This window comes from Eucyclogobius newberryi, unplaced genomic scaffold (genome assembly GCF_026437365.1).
Source record: "Eucyclogobius newberryi isolate DKJ021-1_F unplaced genomic scaffold, fEucNew1.0.hap1 SCAF_1, whole genome shotgun sequence".
NCBI lineage: Eukaryota > Metazoa > Chordata > Actinopteri > Gobiiformes > Gobiidae > Eucyclogobius > Eucyclogobius newberryi.
Window position 1 is genome coordinate 15,538,648 of NW_027315723.1, and position 23,511 is coordinate 15,562,158.

Here is a 23,511-nt window from a genome sequence, read left to right on the forward strand (position 1 = left end):
ATATTCACGGAGAAATAAGTCTAATGAGGAAGTGAATCAAAACAACGCTGAACGCAAAGACAAACGCTGTCTGCAGTTGACAGCCTTGAAACCTTGAAATTAGACTTTCTTGGCCAGACCTGACCCACGGGTCAAAAGAGAACATGTGCAAAGCAACGTGAACCATATTTCTGTGGAAATATCTCATGTTACAACTTAACACTCACTCGATAAGTACAATCTCACACAGGTAAATCAGCTCACACAGAGTCATCAAGGACAGAGGGGACAGCTGTGAGGTTTTCTCTGTTAAACTTTTAAATGCTCATGTTACAATTTGGGCACCTGCAGCTTATTGCCGCAGGTGCGGCAATAAGCGTTGGCGCGGCTTTTATTCAGGAGCACTCTATAGCCCAAAAAATTACAGTAATAATTAAGGAAAAAAACAGGATTAAAACAGCATTAATGCAGGACTAATCCTGGACGAAACCTGACATTAGAACTGGATTAATCTAAACTAAATAATTGGGTTCAGGTCAAGACTGATCCTCAGAGATCAGGACTCTAAACCAGAACCTCCGTAATGAGAGGAATAGACAGGCTAACCACTCTGCCACAGACTTACCCCTTTACTGGGCACACAGACTGGTGTTCCTGTTTTTAGCACTCCGGCATCCACAATCACTCCCATCACGATCGGGTCTCTGGAGTTAAAGATGAACTGAGGAAGGACTCGGAGTTTCACTGGGAAAACGGCAATATTTCTGAGGAGAGAGAAATCTAATTAGAGGATTTACGGTCTGTAGTAGTAACTAACCCTAACCCAATTTAAAAAAAAAGTATTTCTTTATCTGGCCTGAATTTAGATAAAACCAGGACTAATCCAAGACTTAACAAGGATTTAACCTAAACTGGAACACTAGGTAGACAATAGGTCTAAATGAGGAGTAAACCAAAACTAAACCAGGTCTAAACTGGACTAAATGGAGAAATACATAAACATATTTCATGTGGAGTGAACAGAGTCTTGGTTTTGTAGCGTACTTAAACTCGTCCTGCTTGGCCTTCTTGTAGTCCTCTCTGTATTTGGTGAAGGCGTCGAAAAGGTGGTAGATGATTTCAGCGGAGAAGATTCTGACCCCCAAACTGTCTGCCATTTCCTGACTCTCTCTCTCCACTTTCACGTCGAATGCTAGGATCGCAGCATACCTGAGAAAGAAGGGTTTGAAACACTGAATCATGACTGAACCAGAACTAAACAAGGACTAACCTGGGTTCTAATTTGTTTTGTTTAGTTTTTTTTAGGCAAAACTCACTGACAATCGTGTTCCAACATGGTGGACGCTTTCATGACGTCTTTTTTATGAACAGGACCAATGTTTATGCCGGCGTACTGCAAAAAGAGAAAACTAAGATTACATGAAACTTTTATCAATCTGAAATCATTATCTATATCAATCAAGAATAAAAATGTTAAACAATGTACAAAACAAACTAATCTTTTATTTTTGGTAAAAACTGGCAAATTTTGCACAAACGTTAACAACACAAATAATGAAATTGCAAATACTAGTAATAAAGTGTTTGTACTGCAAAGTCTAAAAGTGACTGTATTGTGTGTCAAATTGAAGTACTTACAGGGACTTTGGATGTGCGCAGATACTCAAGCAGTGCCTCAAGAGAGCCCAGAGTCGAGGCCTGGACGTACACGCCCTTCTCCTCCAGCTTTATGGAGTTCAGCGTCTGCTTCAGCTCCTTTATTAACTCGTCCTAAGGAGGAAATACAGAGAATGTAAACAAGTATGACCAACACCACTGACACAAGCTCTTAGGGTGTTTTCACACATGTTAGACCGCTTCCCAGCACAAGCTTAAGTTAGTTCTGTTTAATTCACTTTTGTGTCGGCCCTGTTCCCATTAACCATTTTTCATTCACCCAAAACGCCTGCTGACCGACTAAATTTTTTCCATGACAACAGGGCTTTAAATTAAAAGAGCGGCATGGATATGCACGCACATGATCACTGCCCTTGGCTGTACGCGGTTGTCCTTTGGTAAATGCATGTGAGAGATGTGCCAGAGAAAAGGCAGGAGGGTCTCACTGATTAACACAGATTTCAAACAGCAGCTTTGCAGCAACCACCCATACAAATGTGATCCAAGCACTTTTGTGATAATTCGATCAATTCCAAGCTGCTTTCACACCACACTCAGCCCGCTTCAAAGTGCTGTAATAATTGTAGATATAAGTTCTGTTTTACCCTGAGCACGGGGACCTCGTCGTCTTTGTGAGCCACCAGCAGAGGGAGCCCTGCCAGCGTCTTCTCCAGATCTTTACCCAGAATCTTCACTCCCTGAGCTGTGTTCACTTCTTTGTGCTTCTCGTACTGATTCTGTGAAAAACAAAATGCACAGCTTAATAACAAACTTTACTTTGTAATCTAATTACATTTATAATGCACTTTGGATATATGATTGAAACATTTCATATGGATTTTGTCCCCAATTGCCCGTTCTTGTTTATTCTTATTAGTCAAAGAAAATATATATTTTTAAGAGTGCATTCACACTATTTGGTCCTAAATTGCGCTCATTTTAGCCCGATGTGGACTTGGTTTGGTTCTTTTATAGTCCTCATTTAGTCCAGATTTTGTTTCAGTTTTAGACCCAATTTTGAATGTGCAGGTTGAACACACCCAAAGTCTTAATTGATTACTGTTTTAAAATATAGCTTATTTATTGACAAAAACTGTAAACCCTCAGTTATCTAGACAGGATCTACAGTGAACCCTCGTTTATCGCGGGGGTTACGTTCCAAAACGAACCCGCAATAGGCGAAATCCGCGAAGTAGAAACCTTTATTTTTTTACAGTTATTATACAATGAAATACTCCATAAAACATTGAAGCTCACGGGCGGCACCGCTCTCTCCGGCCTCTCACAAGCGGCGCCGCTCTCACCGGCCTCTCACAAGCGGCGCCGCTCTCACCGGCCTCTCACAAGCGGCGCCGCTCTCACCGGCGTCTCACGCAGCTCACACGCGCGCTCTCACCGGCCTCGTAAACTTCAATTTGGCAAGCGGTTTAACGTACGTGTACATATTAATCCATAACGCTATTGACACACAGGTAGAGAAGACGCGGAGAGACTGTTTAGCCAATCAGAATGCAGAACACAATCCATGATGCAAATCCGCGAAGCAGCGAGACCGCGAAAAGTGAACTGCGTTATAGCGAGGGATCACTGTATATCAGTTTGTCTACCAGAGCTGCAAATTTTTGACCAAATAAATAGATAAGACTGTGGACATAAGTGATTTGATTCTCTGTACCTTGACCCTCAGCTCCTTGAGCGGAGGCGGCAGCAGCAAGCCTCGGATCTGCGTCACTATCGGCCCCTCCACCCCTGGAACAATGATGGTCTCTCCTTCTCTGAGGCAGCCGTTTATCAAAATCACATCGATCGTGGTGCCCATCCCTGGGAGAGCCTTCACCTGGAGACACAGCAAGAGCGCAGAGTTAAAAAATATAATTACATTTATTAATAATAAATAAATACATTTCAAAAATAAAACAGCCATCCGTTTACTGTTACAAAAATAAATTGAATTGAATCTGTACCTCCATGACTTGTGCCCGGAGCTCGTCGCAGTGTGCCAGCCTCTTGGCTAACATTGTCTGAGTTAGCTCCACTAACAGTGCGATCAGGTTCCCCATCCCGTCCCCGCTGTGGGCCGAGGTAGGAACCAAGGACACAAAAGTTCGGGGGTCTTTGTTCTCGAAAAAGAGAGCAGCATTTAGGCCCTAAAGAGGAGAGAGAGTTAGTGTGTAGACAGTGGTAAGAGTCAGTAAGAGTTCTGGAAACATTTTCAGTACAAAGTAACCTGGGGTCCATTCACGTATTTACTTTTTCATACAGTGGATAGGGAGGGTATTCAGACTCCTTTAAATTGTTCACACTTGGTTTCATTGCAGCCATTTGCCAAAATTAAAAAAAGTTAATTTTATTTCTCATTAATGTACTCAGCACCCCATCTTGAGAGAAAAAACAGAAATGTAGACATGTTTGCAACATTTATTACAAAAAAGTATGTAGACCCTTGGCGAACGTTGTTGGACAGACATTTTCAGGTCTCTCCACCTCCAGAGATGCTTAATTGGGTTTACAGAATTGTTTTGAATCCACTCCTTTTGTTATTTTAGCTGTGTGCTTAGGGTCATTGTCTTGTTGGAAGGTGAACCTTTGGACCAGTCTGAGGTCCTGAGAAGAAGCCAAGTACAGGATATCTCTGTACTTGGCCACGTTCATCTTTCCTTCAATTGCAACAAGTCGTCTTGTCCCTGCAGCTGAAAAACCTCCATAGCATGATGCTGCCACCACCATGTTTCACTGTTGGGATTGTATTGAGCAGGTGATGGAGCAGTGCCTTGTTTTCTCCGCACAGACCGCTTAGACGCCAAAAAGTTCAATCTTGGTCTCATCAGATCAGAGAATCTTATTTCTCATAGTCTGGGAGTCCATGTGATTTTTGGCAAACTCTATGCAGGCTTCCATAGGTCTTGTACTGAGAAGAGGCTTCCGTCAGGCCACTCTGCCATAAAGCCCTGACTGGTGGAGGCAGTGATAGTTGACTGAACTTTCTCCCCACTGCATCTCTGGAGCTCAGCCACAGTGACCTTTGGGCTCTTCTTTACCTCTCACCAAGGCTTTTCTCCCACAATTCCCCCAGATCCTAAAATGGACTTCTTCCATTTATGGATTATGGAGGCCACTGTACTCTTAGGAACCTTGAGTGCTGCAGAAATTCTTTTGTAACCTTGGCCAGATCTGTGCCTTGCCACATTTCTCTCTGAACTCCTTGGACAGTTCCTTGACCTCCTGAGTCTCATTTGCTCTGAAACTGTGAGCTGTAGGTCTTATATACACAGGTGTGAGCCTTTCCTAATCAAGTCCAATCAGTTTCATTAAGCACAGCTGTGAAGGAGTAGAACCATCTCTAGAGGATCAGGAGAAATAACAGCATGTGAGGTAAATATGAGTCACAGCAAAGGCTCTGATTATGATCATGTGATATTTCAGCTTTTCTTTTTTAATGAATTTGCAGTCTGTTTTTTTCTGTCAAGATGGGGTGCTGAGTGTACATTAATGAGAAATAAAACTTTTTGATTTGAGAAAATGGCTGCAATGAAACAAATTGTGAAAAATGTATAGGGTCTGAATACTTTCCGTCTTCACTGTATATATGTAGGGTTCAATATGGATTTAATCTTGTGCCAATACCAATATGCAATATTTGTCTTGCTGCTGTGGCCATTAACAGATATGTGATGATGCCAATAATGGGATTTTGCATTTCAACATGAAATCCATGTTAAGATATAGTAAAGATTAACTTTTCACTTCTGTTAAAAAAAATAACTAATGTATTATCTGTTATGTACAATAATCTCTTGCATGGTTGGACCAATCGATGCAGAGGGAATGTCACATGGGTACGAAGCCAAATATCGGCTACATTTTCTATATCAGACCAATACAAAAATATCAGGAACACCCTTCAATATCACCGATACCAATGTTGAAACTGATATCACCCATACTCAATTTTATTCTTTGAGAATAGGTGGGTCGAGCAACTCTGCTAAAAAGTATACATTTAAAAACTCTCGGGTTAATAAAGTCACATTCACATCCACTCTGTACCTGCTGAGCAAACTCCACGATCACGGCCTTCGTTCTCTCATCAAACTCGTCTTTTGTGTTTTTCTTCTGTTTCTTTAACGTTGCCACGACGTCGGTGTCTGGGCTCTTCTTCCAGTCGTACAGACGGTCAATCTGAAACAAAAACATAGTATTTAACACAAGGCCAGAGCGAAATGGCAAAAACTTCAACATTTTCTTAGTCTATGTCACAATTTATATTTATATTTATTCCATCATTATGGTTGTCTTTGTGGCGATTGAACAGAGGAGAACTGAATCATCACATCTCTACATACTGGAACCAAGTCAAAGGGACTATTTAATGCAAGTTTCTCTTAAGTTATAATTTGGTAGTTTGTGTAGGACCTTGTTAAGCGCTACGATGAAGGGACATTTCTTCTCCTTGAGCAGGTTAATGGACTCCAGCGTCTGAGGCTCCAGTCCGTGCATAATGTCCACCACCAGGATGGCAATATCACACAGAGAACTTCCCCTGTTCCTCAAGTTACTGCCAAAACAGTACATAATATAGTTATTTATTTATTTATTTATTATTAGTTTATTTGAACCGGGACAGTGCACATTAATCAACATTTCTGTAAATGTGCCAGTATTAGCTGTAGTTTAGCTAGTTTCCAACTGTAGTCCCAGGCAAGGTGTAGAATGCCAGCAATATACAAAACATACATTTACATTATATACAGTACAATTAGGACTAGTAGAAAAATATTAAAGTTTACGAGTCCATGTAAAAACAGATTACTGGGTGAAACATGAAATATGAGCACAACAATACACAACAATGACATGGACAAGCATGACACTAGACAAAGACTCATTAGGCAGCAGCACAACAGCAGCATTTTAACTAAGGTCACAGGTTTGATTCTCAAGTAACCATGATTTCAATAGATGTTTAAAAGTTGTGTGTGTATTAGCATTGCGTATGTGCGATGGTATTGTGTTCCAAATCTGTACTGCTTGTACTGAAAAAGCAGATTGACCAAAAGCATTTTTCAGGGGGGACGACTAGATTATTAAATATGAGTTTATTATGGAATCTTTGTGTATTTAAGTAGTAGGTTTTAGTTTGAGTTAAGGTTTTTACCTGAAAGACTCGTGGCCAGGCGTGTCAATGATCAACATCCCAGGGATCTTTACGTTTTCATGGTTAAACTGAAGAAAAACGCATTTACATGTTAATGCAAAATGAAAGTATGAGACTGTATATATTTATGAAATTGTATAAGGGTCATTTGAAGCAGAATGTGAAAACACATGTTGTACATTTTTGACCATCCTCGTCTGCTCCTCGATGGTTTCTTTGGGGACATTTGTGGCTCCGATCTGCTGCGTGATTCCTCCGGCTTCACCGTCCTGAACATTTGTGTGCCTCAACTACAAAAACAAAACATTTAGACTTTATTTACACGGACATGAATATATATGCTGTTATTTATAATGTTTTCAGTTTGATTCCAGACCTTGTCCAGGATCTTGGTCTTGCCGGTGTCCACATGTCCCAGTACACAGACCACAGGAGATCTGAGCGTGTCCACGTCGATGTTCTTGAAGTTTTCAATGCGACGTTTCTGTTCAAATACAAGACAAAAACATTTTTGCTTTTAATCGTGTTATAGGGTTGGTTCATTGTAGGGAACGTCTGTGCACTCCTGTAGTAGCTTTAGGAACCACACTTTGGGAATGGCTGCTCAACAACACCAGTTGTTTCCGACCTGGGGTACAAAGACCCCTGGGCGTAAGCATGCTCTTACCAGGAGGTACTTTGAATGGTTTCAGATTTGAAAAGGAGGTGGAACTTATGTTATTTGTAGTAAATGTTGAATCTTTTTGGGCCCACCTCTATCCTCCTCTTGGCGCGGTCGTACAGCCGCTCCTCCTTTGTCCTCCCATCATCATCTTCGCTCTCGCTGCTCTCGTCTTCGCTCTCTTTTGCCCGTCTCTTTGATGTTAATCCAGTAGCTGTGGAGACCTCTTCATCCTCGCTCTCCTCTTCCTCGTCGTCGTCCTCATCGTCGTCATCTTCTTCTTCATCATCTACATCACTTTTTGTCGGCTCCGGGGCGATGACACGGTCCGCCTTCACCTCAATGTGGACTTTCTTCAGCTCTGGAGCAGAAAGGAAAAAGTCAAGAAAAAGTTTGGAATAAATCGTCGGTTTATCACATGCCAAAAAAAAAAAAATCTAAATGACATCCGCCTGAACACTGACACGGGCAAAGCCTCAGTCTTAATTCTGTTAGATCTGAGTGCTGCTTTTGACACTGTCGATCATGGGATCCTCTTACAGAGACTAGAGGACTGGGTGGGCATCACTGGCACTGCCCTAAACTGGTTAAGGTCCTATCTGGAAGACAGGAAGTACTTTGTTGAAATTGGTAGCTGTGTCTCAGACCACATGACCCTGACCTGTGGAGTGCCCCAAGGGTCAGTCCTGGGTCCCCTTCTGTTCAACCTCTACATGCTGCCGTTAGGTCAGTTGATACGCAGTGAAAATGTGTCCTATCACAATTATGCAGACGACACTCAGATCTATGTTTCACTGTCGGCAGGTGACTTTGGACCAGTAGATTCACTCTGTCACTGCATCCAACAGATCAGTTTGTGGATGCAAAACAACTTTCTCCAGCTGAACTCAGACAAGACTGAAATAATCGTTTTTGGCCCACAGAAACAAAGAGAAAGTGTTAGCGGTCACCTCCAGAGTCTCGCTCTAAAACCTACAAACCAAATTAGAAATCTGGGGGTAATAATGGACTCAGACTTGAACTTTAATAGCCACGTCAAATCAATAACATCAGCAGCTTTTTACCATCTAAAAAACATTGCCAAAATCAAAAATGTAGTGTCAAAACCAGATTTAGAGAGACTTATCCATGCGTTTGTCTCCAGTAGATTAGACTAATGTAACGGCCTGCTCACTGGCCTCTCCAAAAGAGCTGTAAAACAGCTGCAGTACATCCAGAACGCTGCTGCTCGGGTCCTGACTAGAACCAGGAAGTACGATCACATTAGTCCTGTTCTCAGGTCTCTGCACTGGCTCCTGTGGCTCAGAGAATAGACTTTAAAGCAGCTCTGCTTGTGTACAAGTCTCTCCATGGCCTAGCACCAAAGTACATCTTGGATATGTTAGTGCCATATGAACCATCTCGGACTCTGAGGACCTCAGGGACCGGCCTCCTGCTGGTGCCAGAGTCAGGACTAAACATGGGGAATCTGCGTTTCAGTTTTATGCAGCTAAAACCTGGAACAGTCTTCCTGAAGATGTGAGACAGGCTTCTACTCTGACAATGTTCAAATCTAAGCTAAAAACAGTTTTGTTTAGCTGCGCATATGACTGAAAAGATTTTTCCTTTGCACTCTTCTCTTTTGTTTGTGATTTTATTAGTTTAGACAATCAGTTGGATTGATAATTTTTAATTTAGTTAATTTTATTGTATTTCTGTTTCTGTAATTTCTTTGTGATTTCAATGCATTTTTCCTGCTTTGTGAAGCACTTTGAATTGCCTTGTATGAAATGTGCTCTACAAATAAACTTGCCTTCCCTTAATTTTTTGCACACTTTGGACAATTACTACAAAACAAAGTCACCTGTGACTGCCGCTTTTTAAAACATAACTCATAGCTCGTGAGATTTTAATATGCCAGCCTTTTATAAAGCCTGTATGCCTATGGGCTTATCGTCTGTTTTAGTTCAATGTAAATTGGTTTATAGGTCTATAGGTTTTAACTTATATTCAACATTAGTTTGTATTATTTTCATTTTAATTCAATCGACTTTGTCCTTCTGTTAACCAATATAACACTATGATCTTGTAACCTGCACTTCCTGAAGTTCTTTTATTTTGAGGGGCAATTTCCTGTGTTGTGGTCCTGACTACCTTTAGGCAGTGGGGTCACCAAGGTCTCTCTCTCATCTGTCGCCGCTCCTTTTCGGCATTATGATCCAAACTCATCAACGGTCAGGATTTTTTTCCTGGATTCAGAATGAACTACAAATCAACTGCATTTCTTCAAATCACTTTTGATGGCGAACTTTGTATGAGCTACCTATAGAGTAGGACAGAATTGATACTTTTGTCTAGTTCTATGGATTATAATTAGAAGGTCATAATCAAGTTCCTACCCTCCCAGTGTTAGTCTAATCCACTTCATGCTGAATTAACTCCCCTGCACTTTGCGCCGCTCAGTCAGAATCTTTTCAATCACAATTTTTTTTTTTTAAGTTTGCATGCGTCCCCCCACAAAAAGGTGCAGAGCTGAGCAGAGCGGCTGCTTTTCTCAAGCCTTTTTTTCAAGGGAGTGTCTACAGAGCCGCGGCGAGCGGCTGAAACTGCCATGTTATTTTGTGCCGCGGCTCCTGAAACTGCTGCGTTATTTGACTGCGCCGTTTTAGACCGCGCCGGGTTACGGTTAGGGTTAGGGTTAAGGTTAAGGTTAAGGTTAGGGTTAAGGTTTGCCATGAGGCTATATGGCAGTGCCGCCCGCGGTTCCTGAAACTGCTGGGCCATTTGACCGCGCCGCGGCTCTGCAGCCACGCCCTTTTTTCAAAGGCTTATCCGGTTTTCCTGGCCTGCATGTAAACGTAGTGCGTGCTTTAGCGTGAAAAGGTTGGAAAATTATGCAATGCACGAATTCTGCAAAAACACCAGAAGGCAGAAAGAGTGACTAAGGGCTCAGCTGAAAAATATAAATCAGGAGCAGTAAACTTGCAGTCCGATTACTCAAAATAAAACTGAGCCGACTGGCTTAAATATGCATTAAAACTGCCCGTCAATTCATCAGCATGAATGTAGGAAAAAAAATTACACAGGTCTAACCCTTTCTGAAGTACTTAAAGGGGCTGAGAAGATTAATAAATTATTTTATAAATTAATTCTAATAGAATAAACCTGAGGTTGAATAAAATGGGGCCTTTAAAGACTACAAGTCTTTTAGTTTAAAATAAAAAATACCTTTTGAAAATATTTTACAAACCTTTCTCTTCGTCACTGGCGATGGCTTCCCAGTCGTCCACAGCGTCTGCTTTTACCTCTGAGACACAAACAAACATTTTACCTTTTACACCCGATTATATAGCAAGCAAGGCCAAGGTATACAAAGGTTATTCAAATAGCCGGAATATTGCAGAACTAAGCCTTTTAAGTAAGTTTGTATCCACAGCTTTAGCAGATAAACTCCTCTCTGACCTGGAGGCTTCGTGGGCGGAGTCTCTGTCTCCATCGGCGCTGGTTCTGGAGTCTCTGAGGCCGGTGATGCCACCTCTGAAGTTTCTGTCCATTGAAAACAATGACATTCACTAAACTATAACTTTAACCCTTGTGCCCTGTCAGAAAAAATTATGTACTGAAGGTGTTTTGAACAAATGTATTTAGATTTTTAAACTGCCATAGAAAAAAATATATATATATTAAGATTTTAGTTTTCTTCTTGTGATGGGGTTCTCTTTAAAATGGCATAGTGACAATAAAGTACCAAAACGTGGTGGTACGTGGTGTAAAGCCAGTTTGGGAGGATAAAAAAATCGAAAAATCCTTAACCTTTTTTTTCACTCCAACCATTTCAACTGCATGGAGCACTCATTATCAATACATCTAAACTATTCTGGTCCAAATAAAACATCTTCCTATGATTTCTAGGCACCAGTTGTCCAAAGATGACTATTTTTTTTAATATAAGGTAACTATAGACATTTTTTCTGGAGCATTGGGTTTGCTCCAGGAAAAAAAAATGCACCAAATATGATTTTCACATTGATTGTCACAAATGGTCAAATCGGGACAAAATTGGGGACGAAATTCAATTGGCAATTGAACCACCACAGCAAGTTATCCCAGTAAAATGACTAGATAAACAAATTTCTCTTAACAATGCACAAGGGTTAAACAACAAAAAGCCTTACTCAAACAACAAGGTGTGAAGTGGAAAGAAATACTGAACAATGAATTACAATAAATGTGTGAGTTCAGTTCTTACCTTCAGGCGTCGGCGCGTTTGGTTTCTTCTTCCTCATGTCTCGATACACCGGCTTCTTCTTTGGCACAGAGTCTTTGGATGGCACTTCAACCCCTGAGGGACAGAAAAAACGTTATTCAAATGTGTACGTTTATTTCATATACAGTTATAAAATACATGGAAATACCTGTTAACAGCTCGTGCATACCTTCTATATTGTACCAATATAGACGGTATGGACTTTTTAAGACTGAATAATTTATTTATTTATTTATAGAGTGAGGAAAGTCAGTATATGAACACCCTGTGATTTTGCAAGTTCTCCCACTTAGCAATCACGGAGGGGTCTGAAATTTTCATTGTAGGTACATTTCCACTGTGAGAGACAGAATTTTTTTTTTAAATCCGGAAAACACCTTGTATGCTTTTCAAATAATTTATTTGTATGTTTTTCCTGCAAATAAGTATTTGAACACCTGCCAATCAGCAAGAATTCTGGCTCTCAAAGACCTGTTAGTCTGCCTTTAAAATGTCCACCTCTAATCCAGTTATTAATCTACATTAGTAGCACCTGTTTGAGCTTGTTAGCTGCATAAAGACGCCTGTCCACTAAGTTTTAAATTGAAATGTACAGGTTATAGGTCACATTAAAGGTGGAAAAAGTTCTGAAATTATTTATCTTTGTCTCATTTTTTATTTGAAAGATTGTTTTCCTGTAAGCTTAATTGGACAGAAAAGATGAGAATAAAATGGGGGTGAGAGTTGGCAGGACATGCAGTAAGAAGTCGGGAGTCAGGAATCAAACTCACGACACTGTGGCCAGCTGGACATGGAGCCTGGCATACATGTGCTGCGCCTTAACCGCTCGACCACCGGGAGGCACAAAACCTGGCATTTTAACAGAGGTGTGTAGTTTTGTAGAAGTAGTGTAGTTTCTATATCCACTGTATGATTGTTTTGCCGCTAGTCGCTGAGAATCTGCACAAAACAGTGCTATGAGGTAATGGCTGGGTATTGCCAAGACCCTCGCGATACAATATGTAACCCGATACTTGTATATTCCGATACAATTCCCTCATTACGATACCTATCCCGATACATTTTTTGAAAAAAGGGTCTTAAAAAAAATCTCAAATGGGTACTGTTTTTCTCATGAATACATGAATTTCATGTTTATCCACAAAGCACTTATTCATAAATCCATTATGCTCTAATAACTTCATACATCCAACCAACTGGTCGAAATAGAAGTATAAGGAACACATTCTAGTAAAGTATTGCATGTTTCTTGCCAAACAATCAGCATGGTCTGAACATGATGCAGCAGCATCTTCTGCACAGATCAGCTTCTGATCAGGTCCACAGCTCCTTCTCACCTCGGCTGAGAGGAGAGCACAAACAGCAGATCAAAAGTACTACTAAAATTAAAAAAATATCGATACTGTGACTCTGTATCGAGTCCGTGAAGATATATTGCCGTATCGATATTTTGAACACAACCCTAGTAATGGCCATGCCCGAAGACCACACTATTCCTAAATGGAGTCACGCCATGTTGTAGTGGTGTTCGAATGTTCAGGAGGTCAATAGTGCGCACAAAATATCCCACAATGCACCTTGAAACAGGTCTTTAACTTTAACAACACAACTCAATGAAAGCAGACAGAAGAGCTGTTTGAACAAACAAACTTTTGAGCCGTAAACTACTCTTAAATAAACTGTTAGTTTTAAAGTTGCTAGCATTAAACGCTTACCTTAGCTTGAGTTGTAAAGCGGAGCGGAGAGAAGAAAGTTTTGTGCGTCGGCGTTCGCTATCTAAGTTTTTAGTTTAAAGCTGTTCATTTGCCTCCCCAGTCTAGCGGTGTGTGTGTTATACAAGAACACACATTGATGTGAGACGCGAGACCACGCTTAATGTGAGACGCGAGACCACCAGTTTCACTTTTATTTTTCTCATCTGACGACATTTCTGTGTCCTTGTACGACTTCTGTGCCCTAGCTAACTCCAAAGAAGTGTCTCCACAAAGGAAGGGTGAATGGAGCAATTTAAAGTGGCTTTTTACAACGTTAAAAGATTGATACTTGACGAGAACGCATCGAGAATTGATCGTGGGGGTAAATATTGCATATCGATATTTTGGCGCACCCCTAATTGTTAGTACTCAAATATGTGTCAAATGCATTTGATCAAGATTTATAAGAGAACGCTATTTTGCCGACTTTTTTTCTCCCTGACACCAGCGTCATGTGACCCACGGCGAGGAGAACGTGTCCAAATCACTATGCCCTAACCAAGGGGTAAAGATGCAGCCTTCCCAGACATTTTAATCACTCATTTGATTCACTACATGAAGAGTTTATTCTCACTAAGCTTAAACTATGAAACATAGTGAGCTCATATTGAGTTTGAGCAGCAATAGGTCTTTAAAGTAATAAAAGAGGATTTTTGACAAGCAATCTGAGTCTCATTTCCTTGTGGCGTGGACAGCAGAGTAGTTCTCCCAAATGTCAATCATTCCCTGCGTCCTACTGCACACCTGCAGGCTCGTTTCCCTGGCTGCGCATGCATGGTTGATGTGCAAGTGTGCGTTTAGCGAGTTCCTTCAGTGTAAAGTACAAAAATGACGACAGAGAAAGACTGTTTGAGCTCAGAAGAGACGGGATATCTGCGGAGACGAGAGATGCGATCCGTCGTGCTAATAAACAAATGCAATTGTAGCAGCGGAGCTGTTGCGTGCTCACGCACAAGGTTTGATGGCAGACGGCCTCTTGGAGGGTGGGGGGTGAGTGCGCATGTGCATTTAAAAAAAAAGGGACTAACAGTCGCTTGAGTTCTCAAATTGGCGAAAAATCCTCTATTATTCCTTTAATATCAACATTTCATATCAGAAATCATATCCATGTTCCTGTTCCTGCTGCTGATGCATGAATGTGGAATATGGTCCTTCACCTGCTACAGAATTGTGCAACAGGGTCCACAACTATTACGAGGCTTTATGACAGTTTTTATTCTGTATATTTTTTATTGTCTTATTTTTTACGTTATGTTTGGCCCGCGACCCAAAATGAGTTTCTATCATTAGGACACAGCCACTGTTTTCTAACAAGGCGGTGTTACTCTCATGTGGTCAAGTGGTTTATCATAGCTTGCGATGTTTGGGGGCTCTTTTTGAAAATCTAGTAGTGCAAACACATGGAGCGGTACTAGCTAAAGAAACGTTTACAAACACTGGAAGGGTCTTTTAGCAGACCACAAATATAGTTTTCTAGTTAAACCTGCTAACCACGTAAATTAGACCTCTACAAACATGTTCTAGCGTTTCAATTTTCAGCTTTCAGCTTTCTCCAAAATGTTTATGTCCCTGGATCATCGTGGGTTTAAAATGCACACTGAATCTGAGAACTGAATCTCAAGTTTATCAAATAAATCACAAATCTAATTGAGAAAAAAGAAAATCAGCCATTGTTGTTCTCACCCTGGGCTTGGAGCATCTTTAGTGTGGCCTCGGCGCGGGCTCTTGCCTCTTTCTGAGCTTTCGTTAAGAGTTTTCCTTCTTTTTTCAGTCGTTCCTTTCTTTCCTTCTCTTTCTGCTTCTTCTTCTCCTTCCTCTCCTGCTCCAGACGCTCCTGGGGTCAAACAAAGGTCAAAGGTCAGGGGAATACGTTTAGATATTATCAGAAGAATATGATTTTTCCACAAACTATGCTCAAATGCAGCTTCAAAAAGCATATTTTCTCAGCAAAATGAGGCATGACAACTTTCACAGGCCCATAGCTCTTTTTACATTTAAGGTACCTATGAAATTGCTATTTAATGAGAAAATCACCCGTGTGTGTGCACATGCAAACAAGTGAAGTCTGTATGTTCTGTGGATGCAATGGGAAGCTATTTGGCTCTGAACCTCTATTATTCTTTTAACTAAAAGACCAGCGGGAGATAGAGGATGGACGGTGGATACATTGCGGACTTGAAGGACCAAATCAGAGTGTTTTAACATAAAGGAGCTTAAACGACGCTACTGCAATAACTTACAAATCATCTACCTCAATGTAAAGTGAGCGGTGCTTCTGATCATCCCATTTTGCAGATCACCGATCACATGATTTTTGCAGTTATCAATTGGAGTACCTCTAATCTTTACTGATAGTTATACCTCTAAATATGAGTATCTGGAGGTCTCGTCCAATAGGAACAGTTTGCCACAGGGGTTAGTGACTAATATGAGGATAAATCTCCATGAAAAGATGTGAAGAAGAATGGAAACCCAACATGTGTGTTTTGGTGCGAGTTTGTCACCTGTTCAAGCCTCTGTTGCTCCATCTCCTCTAGCCTCTTCAGCATCTCCTCTTCCTCTCTTCGTGCTCGCTCTTCATCCTGAAAACAATACAAAAAAATATCAATACAATGAAGTAACACTATTTCACTTTTTTTTAATAATTGTATATTATTTCTATTTAACCAGGAGAAAGTTTCAATGAGATTTAGAATCTTTCGTTGTCGTTTTGTCCTTAGGCAAGTCACCTGACCCCCCTTGCCTAGTATGAAAGTGCTGTGTGCACTATGTGTCATGGGAAGGGCCAATGGTGCAGATTGACCACCTCACTTACGTCAGTCTGCCTCCGGGCAGCTGTGGCTATACGGCTGGGGAAATGTTTTTTAAGACTAATGCATTTATTTATTTATTTGGTGGTAGTAATATAATGGCATAATACAATATATGAATATTGCTGTCATTTTCTGCTCACCTCCTTCATCTTGGCGAGCGCCTCCTGCATGGCCTTCACTGTAGCTTTACTTGGTCCCTTCTTCTTCTCTTTCTCCTCCTTTTCTCCTTTCTTCTTTTTCTTGTCCTTCTTCTTCTTATCGCCTCCTTCACCGTCATCTTCAACAAAAGCAACATTGATTATTGATTACTTAAGTTACTTTGAAAAGAGTGAAATATAATATAAATTATGAAAGGTTTGACATTTTTCTGCTTACAAAACTTCCATTTAATATTTTTTTTAAAAGCTTGCTATAATAAACATACAAAGCAGTGTCTCTCAACTTTTCAGTCAATTTTATTATTTAGGCTTATGTTTATTATAATTGTTTTTTCCTAACACCAAGATCAAACAGGTACACATTTATAGATGGATCTGTCAGCTCTTGTTGAGTGCTTCACAGCTGTTTTACTAAATTGATTGGCCGTTTGGCTCAGTCTGAGCACATCACTTCATACGGCAGAAGAAGTCCCATGTGTTTTTAAAGAAACACGTGGCTGTTGTTGTCTGCTCCGGTAGCGGGCGAGGTGCGAGCGGGAGCAGACATGGATACATCGCCGACTTAAAGGACCAAATCAGAGCGTTTTAACCAAAAGGGTTTCATAAAAGGAGTTTATACAACGCTATTGCAATAACTTACAGATCATCTACCTCAATGTAAATGTGATGACAATGTAAAGTGTAATCAGTGCTTCTGATCACCGATCACGTGATCGGCTCAATCATAATCGGCGGCCGATGGATCGGAGCACCTCTAAATAGCGGCTATAAGCTGTGCTTAACGTGGTGCACTGTGTGATTGAAACAGGAAAAGATCAGCTGTGAAATCTCAGTGTTAGGCGCAAATATGAAGCCTATCAATCTAAAAGAAGATGTGCTTTCATAAAATATACCAACAATCATCTTGTTTCTGTGACAGTGCTGCTCTGGACTCACAAAGTTTGATCTTTTAAACATTCACAGTGAAAAATGCGTTTGTCCGTATTCTTAATCCAAAACAAACAACACTGTTTTGTACTTTGGCTTAAACAGCATAAAACACAATCATCTCCTGCAGCAGAGTTGAGGCGTATAAACCATGTTGGTTTTGATTTGGTTCACAGCTGCGCTGAATGGTGACGTCACTATATATATTTTTTAAATTTCATCCATTTATAGCATATGTTTATGGATAAAAGATGTATTTTTGGTCTCAAAAAGTAACTAATAATCTGATTACTCCGTTTTTAATTATAACGCATTAGATTACAACGTTACTAGAAAAGTAATCAGATTACATTAAAGTGTTACTGACCAACACTGGCCTCCATAAAGCCTTATTCTGTGTAAATCCTGTAAACCCTGTAGTTTAGAATCTGCAAACATGTTCTGAAATACATGGGACAAATTTCAGTCTGGCAGAAAAAAGGATCCCTGTACTGTATTTACCTTCACAATCTGGATCCGCCCCCTCTGCCTCCTCTGCGTCCTGACTGGCTGGTGCTGCAGCAGGAACAGGAAATGTAGTGGTGGGAGTGGGTGGGGCATCTTTCTTCTCATCTTTTTTTGCATCGTCTTTCTCCTTCTGTTTTTGCTTCTTAAGCCGCTCCTCCTCCTTCTTCTTCTTGTCTCGCTCCTTCTTCTCTGCCTTTTTCTGAGCAGCTGTTTTCATTTTGGAGCCACCTTCTTCCTCCTCCTCGTCATCATCACTTTCAGCCTTTACTGCTTTGGCTTTGTTTTTCTTTTTCTTGTCTTTCCTGGCAAAATGTATATAAATATATGTTTTTTAGTTTATAGAACTACAACAGATGTTTAAGAAACACTTCCATCAAGTACTTTTGACTTATGTTGATTTCCCCCCCACAAAGGAACAAGGGATTTAATGATATGCAAATCTCTCAATACAGTATTTGTACAAAAGACTCTCTGCAGGACCTGTTTGGTCTCGTTTATTTGCTGTAATTTCATTTCAATTGATGTTTACATGCATTTGTAGTTTGTAGTCTTTCTCTGTTATTCTCTCTCTCCATGTTTTCTCTTTTTTACAGTATAGAGTAAAACACCTTCTTTGATTATGTACAACTACAGTAGGTGTCAGTAAATGCACCTTTTCACTTGGCCAATCGCCATTAAAAGCGCAATACAGCAGGTCGAGCAGTGGACTCTGAATTGGGGATTTAAGTTGTCTGTACAGAAATCTCAAGTGATTTGTTTTTATATAATCAGCACCAGGATGTCTCTCTAAATGTATATGGGGAAGTACTTGAACAGGTCAGGGAAGTGAGATTCTTAGCAGTCATCTTTGATGAAAAGCTTAATTGGCGACAGCACATTGATAAGGTTAAAACTAAATGCAAAAAGGTGAATAGTCTGCTGCGTTGTCTATCTGGCCAGGTCTGGGGAGCTAGCAGAAGGTCGCTTCTGAATATTTACTCTATTCTCTATTATGAGAGCAACTATTGATTATGGATGTATTGCTTACATGTCTTCAGCTGAAACTAACATAAAGAAACTTGTGTAGAGCAGTCCCAAGCCCTGTGTATTTGTTGTAGGGCTTTTAAGACTTCCCCTGTCGCTTCAATACAGGTTGAATTGGGAGAAATGACACCACAGATCAGGAGGTTAAAGCCTATGTTGGCTGGTAAATGTACAAGGACAAACAGGCACACCTGACACCCTGCGGTGATGGCTAACTAGTATCCTACCATCTAAATTATCACATTATTACAGTCCTCCCTACAATATTATTGCGGTATGAACCCCATGGTGTGATATAGAGATATCATTGAAGGCTAAATGCATTATCAAAGGGCCCACAATTAGGGCCAGATCTATATATCGGTTGGCTATTGGCCTAATTCTGAACCAATTTACAGACAGATGAATGCCCCAATATTTAGCTCTGCTCCATGTTTGTGTGTCTCCACTGACGCAATGAATGTTCCCTTCGCACATATGTAGTAATAACACAGTAATTGTACACTTTAATTCAATTTCGCGGCCATACTTGAAGGTGAACTCCTCCTCGTCATCATCATCATCTTCGTCATCCTCGTTCAACGTGGGCGCTGGTTTCTTCTCATCATTTTTTTTCTCTTCTGGCTCCTCCTCCCGCTCTTCTTTCTCCTCTTCCCGCGCTTCTTTCTCCTCTTCCCGCGCTTCTTTCTCCTCTTCCCGCTCTTCTCTCTCCTCCTCTACCGTTTTAGAGCCCTTCTTTCCTGGTTTGGCTTTGAGGCGAGAAAGTGAGTCGTCGTCTGAATCAGAAGCTAAAGAAGTCTGGGAAAAAGAAGCGTGAAGTGTGAAGAAAATTATTTTACAATAAAGCAAATGCCACATATAGATCATAGGTGGGTCGAGTAGCCAAAATGTGTAACTGAGAACTGTTACTGAAAGCTGTACTATGGTGGAGCGCCCGCTACCTGCTTGTCTCCGTGGAGATGTTATTGCTTTCCCTGGAATGTTCAACAGTATGGCAGCAAGTTATCATTCTAGGATTTATACGATTAAATATCACACTGTGGCCATACCTGCTTGTCAGTGCTATTCCAGTCAGATCTCTGAAGCTAAGCAAGACATGACTTGGTTAGTACTTGGCTGGGAGACCGCTAGAACACCAGGTGCCATAGTAGGGAACTAGCGGGAATGTTGTAGTGTCTTTTGGCAGGACACTTCACCCACATTGCCTAGTATGAATGTGGTGTGACATAGTGCACCGTTAAAAGTAGAACAAGTAGAAGTCGTCCAAATAATAAAAAGTCAAATTAAAATGTATTTGGTGAAATGTATACTCAAAGTAACGTATTGTTTTTAAGTCTAGACAATATGTAAGTGTAAAAAAAAAGAGTGAAAGAGAGAGACCAAAGAAACCAGTACGGTCATATCTGATTAAGTGTCAATAGTAGCCGTAGTAATAGTAACAGTAGTAGCAGCAGTAGTAGTATTTGTACCGTCCTCTTGTCCTCCCCGTTCCGCTGCTGTGCTTGTCCCTCCTCCACCTCCTCATCATAATCATCATCATCATCAACAACACTTGCGCCCTTTTTGCCTTTACGAGTTTTCTTTTTCTCTTTAGGAGGTTCAACAATGTCCGGTTCTTCTGTCACATCAGATTTCTGTAAAAATAACATATTTTATTTCAGTGGAAAGTTTACTTTAAAAATATTTCTCTATAAGTGCGTTTAACCTTGCGTTTTCCTCCTTGTTCGATAGAAAGCTCTTCCAATTCTTTCAAAATGTCATCCTCACTGCAAAGAAACAATTTTACAATGAGCAACTTTCAAGACCATATTGTTAATTATTGGAAAATATACAAATAAGTTAAAAATGAAGGCATCAATGATATAAAACCATTGACAAAGCATTACAAAATATTCACAATGTTTGAGTTATTGATGTAAAAGTCATACTCAAAGTCATCTTTTTTGGCCCCCTTTTTCTTCTTCTTGCCTTTTGATTCTTTTGCGGCTCCAGCTCCTTCGATTTCTGCAGCGAGAGCATCTATGTCCACATCATCTTTGGCACTGCAAAAAACAAAATCAAATTGAAGGGAAAAAAATCTGAACTTAAAGTCTCTGTTAAAGGTCCCATAACATGCAAAATCGACTTTTCAGAGCTTTTAACCTTCTTACATTGCTATTTGTGCTTCATATATGTACCCAGAGTGTTTTTTTTGATTGATTCCCGCAGTTTTTAGCTATGGTACAGACTATCTCCTTTCCTCGAATCTCCAAACTGACGGGCGGTGGGGCAAGACCGCGTCATAAGGGCAAGCACGCGTCACCATCACCAACATAACTTCAATTAAGGAATCTAATCATCAAGTTATTCATTTGAATGTTATTCACATTGGAAAGTGATTCCTTAAATAGTATTAGGATATTGAACTCTTAATACTATTTAAGATCCCTCACAAAACTGCACGCGTTGCAATCTCAATACAACTTTTCTACAATTGTTCTGGTATTTCCCAAAAGTAACAACTTTCTGGCAAGAATCACTTCAGATTTTCTTTGAAATAATATTTTGTGTACTCCAGAAATCTTGCTTCTTTATGACAGCTCTAATTTAGTTGACGGTAGTAAAAAATCATGTAAAAATGTGTATGGTTAGCTATGGCCTTGCAGCAATCAAACTTAGATGAATAGAACATTAGATGGATAGAACCTGTCAAAATAGAGACTTTTTAGAAATAAGCAGCCCAGAACAAAGGCCTTACAAATGCAAAATAAAATTTCAAAAATTAAATATTGAGACTATAATTGCAACATTGAGTACTTTCAGGGTCTGGGGTGGGATGTGTCCTGGGTGAGGATGAGTTTTAGTTTTGATTTTGGAATTACCCAACTCTATACTATGTATACATGTGTATGGCTATGTTTATAGTTATCTATGTGTGTATATGTGTGTGTATGTGTACTACTACTATTTTCTTTTACTTTTAAGAACACGATGTGTTACGCTCACTTTTGAAATGTATAATTATATATGTGTAATGTACTTAAGCATTTCTGTGAATTTCATGTGGAAAAAAATAGTTTGACTAAAATAATCATTACTTGCAGCCCTGGACTAAAACCACAGCTGGAGCACTGGCACCACAGATACGGGTGATAACAGATTGGTGGGCCACGAGAACCAACTCCACCACCAAAATTACACAATGTAATTGTCTGTCTAACTCTCAACTAGACTTAGCAATTGTGGTCCTGGAGCTTTACTTCTTTGTGCAATAAAGTAAATATAGCGATAAACTTCTTCTTAAATTGGACTTATAATGACATTTTAAATAATTAGCAACCTTTGTTTTCAGTGTATTTTTGTTAAAGCCAGAACACTTGAGTGCATTTTTGCAGTGGGGCTTTTGGCTTGAACAAAAAGACTGGACATTTACTGCTGACGGTTCACAAGCCATTCACATTACCAAGCATTTGTCTATTCTCCAAACTTACAAAGCCCAAAACGCAATCAAAATTCTTATACATTTCAAAACGTGTAATTAAGTTTGTACGGTGAGGACATCTTTCAACCAACGGTATTATTGTGGCCCGCAGTTCATTCATTAGAACTGTATTAAGTTTGTTTTTTGTTTTTTTAAAGACGTAGAAAAGTCCACACAGGCCTCAGGATGGTGGAAATGTTGTTTTAAGGGTACATAATGGGTGAATAGCTATAGTAAATTGTGGATTAACGTGACATATGGAATATTTGAGTCAGTAAATAGAGTTGTTATGAGACACTCCACTCTATCTGACAGCTAGTGCACATCCGTGCCAACAATGCTCATAAACTCCATGTTGTCTCAATGACCCAAGGCTGCCCGGGTTCGAGGCTCCTCTCCTGGGCGTCAAATAGCACATGGTACCGCTGATTGAGCTGGGAGCTCCGGGGGACGAGATGCTAACACCACCAACCACCGTTTGTGTGTGTAGTGCAGTAGTGTCGGAAGCTAACGTGCAAAAACCAGCCGGGTAAAAGCTTTAACAAAGCCAGTTTAGGTATGATTTGTTCTGGCTCGGCACGGTTTAGTGCTCGAGCGTGTTGTGTAATTCACCTGAGAATATTCACAACGCACGCAACACCTGCAATGTCTGTGACGCGTGGTTAGCATCTCTTACTAGCGGCTAAGCTAACACTCTGAAAATATTCTCAACACCCCAGTTTGGAGGCTCTAACGCCTGGGGAAAGTTTGCTCATCACTTGTGCAGGATGGCAGCGGGAGTTGACGGGGGTTTCGGTACCTGTCCTCTCCAGATTTCTTCTGTTTTTTCCCCATGCTGCTGATGCTGCTGCCGAGTTCTCCGGTTCACTCACGCAGACATACGACGGTGGGTCACGTCAGACCAAGATCGTCTCCGTGCTCACCCAATAGTGGGATTCCACTCCGTTGATTTTCCTCCGACTCCCGTTACCATGGAAACACAACTGATAAACTATAATCAATGGCTCGTTTTAGTAATATTTAACATATTCTTCTTCTTTGGTATTTTATGGCGTTTGGTATATAAGTGTTGCACCTACTGCAGTTGTACGTGTTTTAGACGTTGGACGTTTAGACTGTAGACGTTTAGACGTTTAGACGTTTAGACGTTTAGACGTTTAGACGTTAGACGT

The 23,511-nt window shown here is 40.4% G+C and overlaps 1 protein-coding gene across 1 annotated transcript in view; it reads right to left on the minus strand.

Annotated features, from left to right (window-relative positions):
* Positions 1-23,290, minus strand: part of eif5b (eukaryotic translation initiation factor 5B) — a 28,862-nt gene extending 5,572 nt beyond the window's left edge. The window contains exons 1-25 of the mRNA XM_072434750.1: positions 23,139-23,290; positions 20,808-20,921; positions 20,585-20,645; positions 20,349-20,513; positions 19,409-19,677; positions 17,851-18,158; positions 16,405-16,541; positions 15,956-16,033; positions 15,135-15,285; positions 11,680-11,772; positions 10,893-10,976; positions 10,681-10,737; positions 7,544-7,812; positions 7,167-7,274; positions 6,970-7,080; positions 6,791-6,858; positions 6,049-6,190; positions 5,683-5,814; positions 3,600-3,782; positions 3,311-3,472; positions 2,241-2,372; positions 1,618-1,749; positions 1,296-1,372; positions 1,024-1,188; positions 605-743 (exon numbers count right to left, since the gene is read on the minus strand). Of these exons, the coding sequence (XP_072290851.1) occupies positions 605-743; positions 1,024-1,188; positions 1,296-1,372; positions 1,618-1,749; positions 2,241-2,372; positions 3,311-3,472; positions 3,600-3,782; positions 5,683-5,814; positions 6,049-6,190; positions 6,791-6,858; positions 6,970-7,080; positions 7,167-7,274; positions 7,544-7,812; positions 10,681-10,737; positions 10,893-10,976; positions 11,680-11,772; positions 15,135-15,285; positions 15,956-16,033; positions 16,405-16,541; positions 17,851-18,158; positions 19,409-19,677; positions 20,349-20,513; positions 20,585-20,645; positions 20,808-20,921; positions 23,139-23,173 (3,372 nt within the window). The 5' untranslated portion in view covers positions 23,174-23,290. The remainder of the gene's footprint in view (positions 1-604; positions 744-1,023; positions 1,189-1,295; positions 1,373-1,617; positions 1,750-2,240; positions 2,373-3,310; positions 3,473-3,599; positions 3,783-5,682; positions 5,815-6,048; positions 6,191-6,790; positions 6,859-6,969; positions 7,081-7,166; positions 7,275-7,543; positions 7,813-10,680; positions 10,738-10,892; positions 10,977-11,679; positions 11,773-15,134; positions 15,286-15,955; positions 16,034-16,404; positions 16,542-17,850; positions 18,159-19,408; positions 19,678-20,348; positions 20,514-20,584; positions 20,646-20,807; positions 20,922-23,138) is intronic.
* Positions 23,291-23,511: the final 221 nt, after the last annotated feature.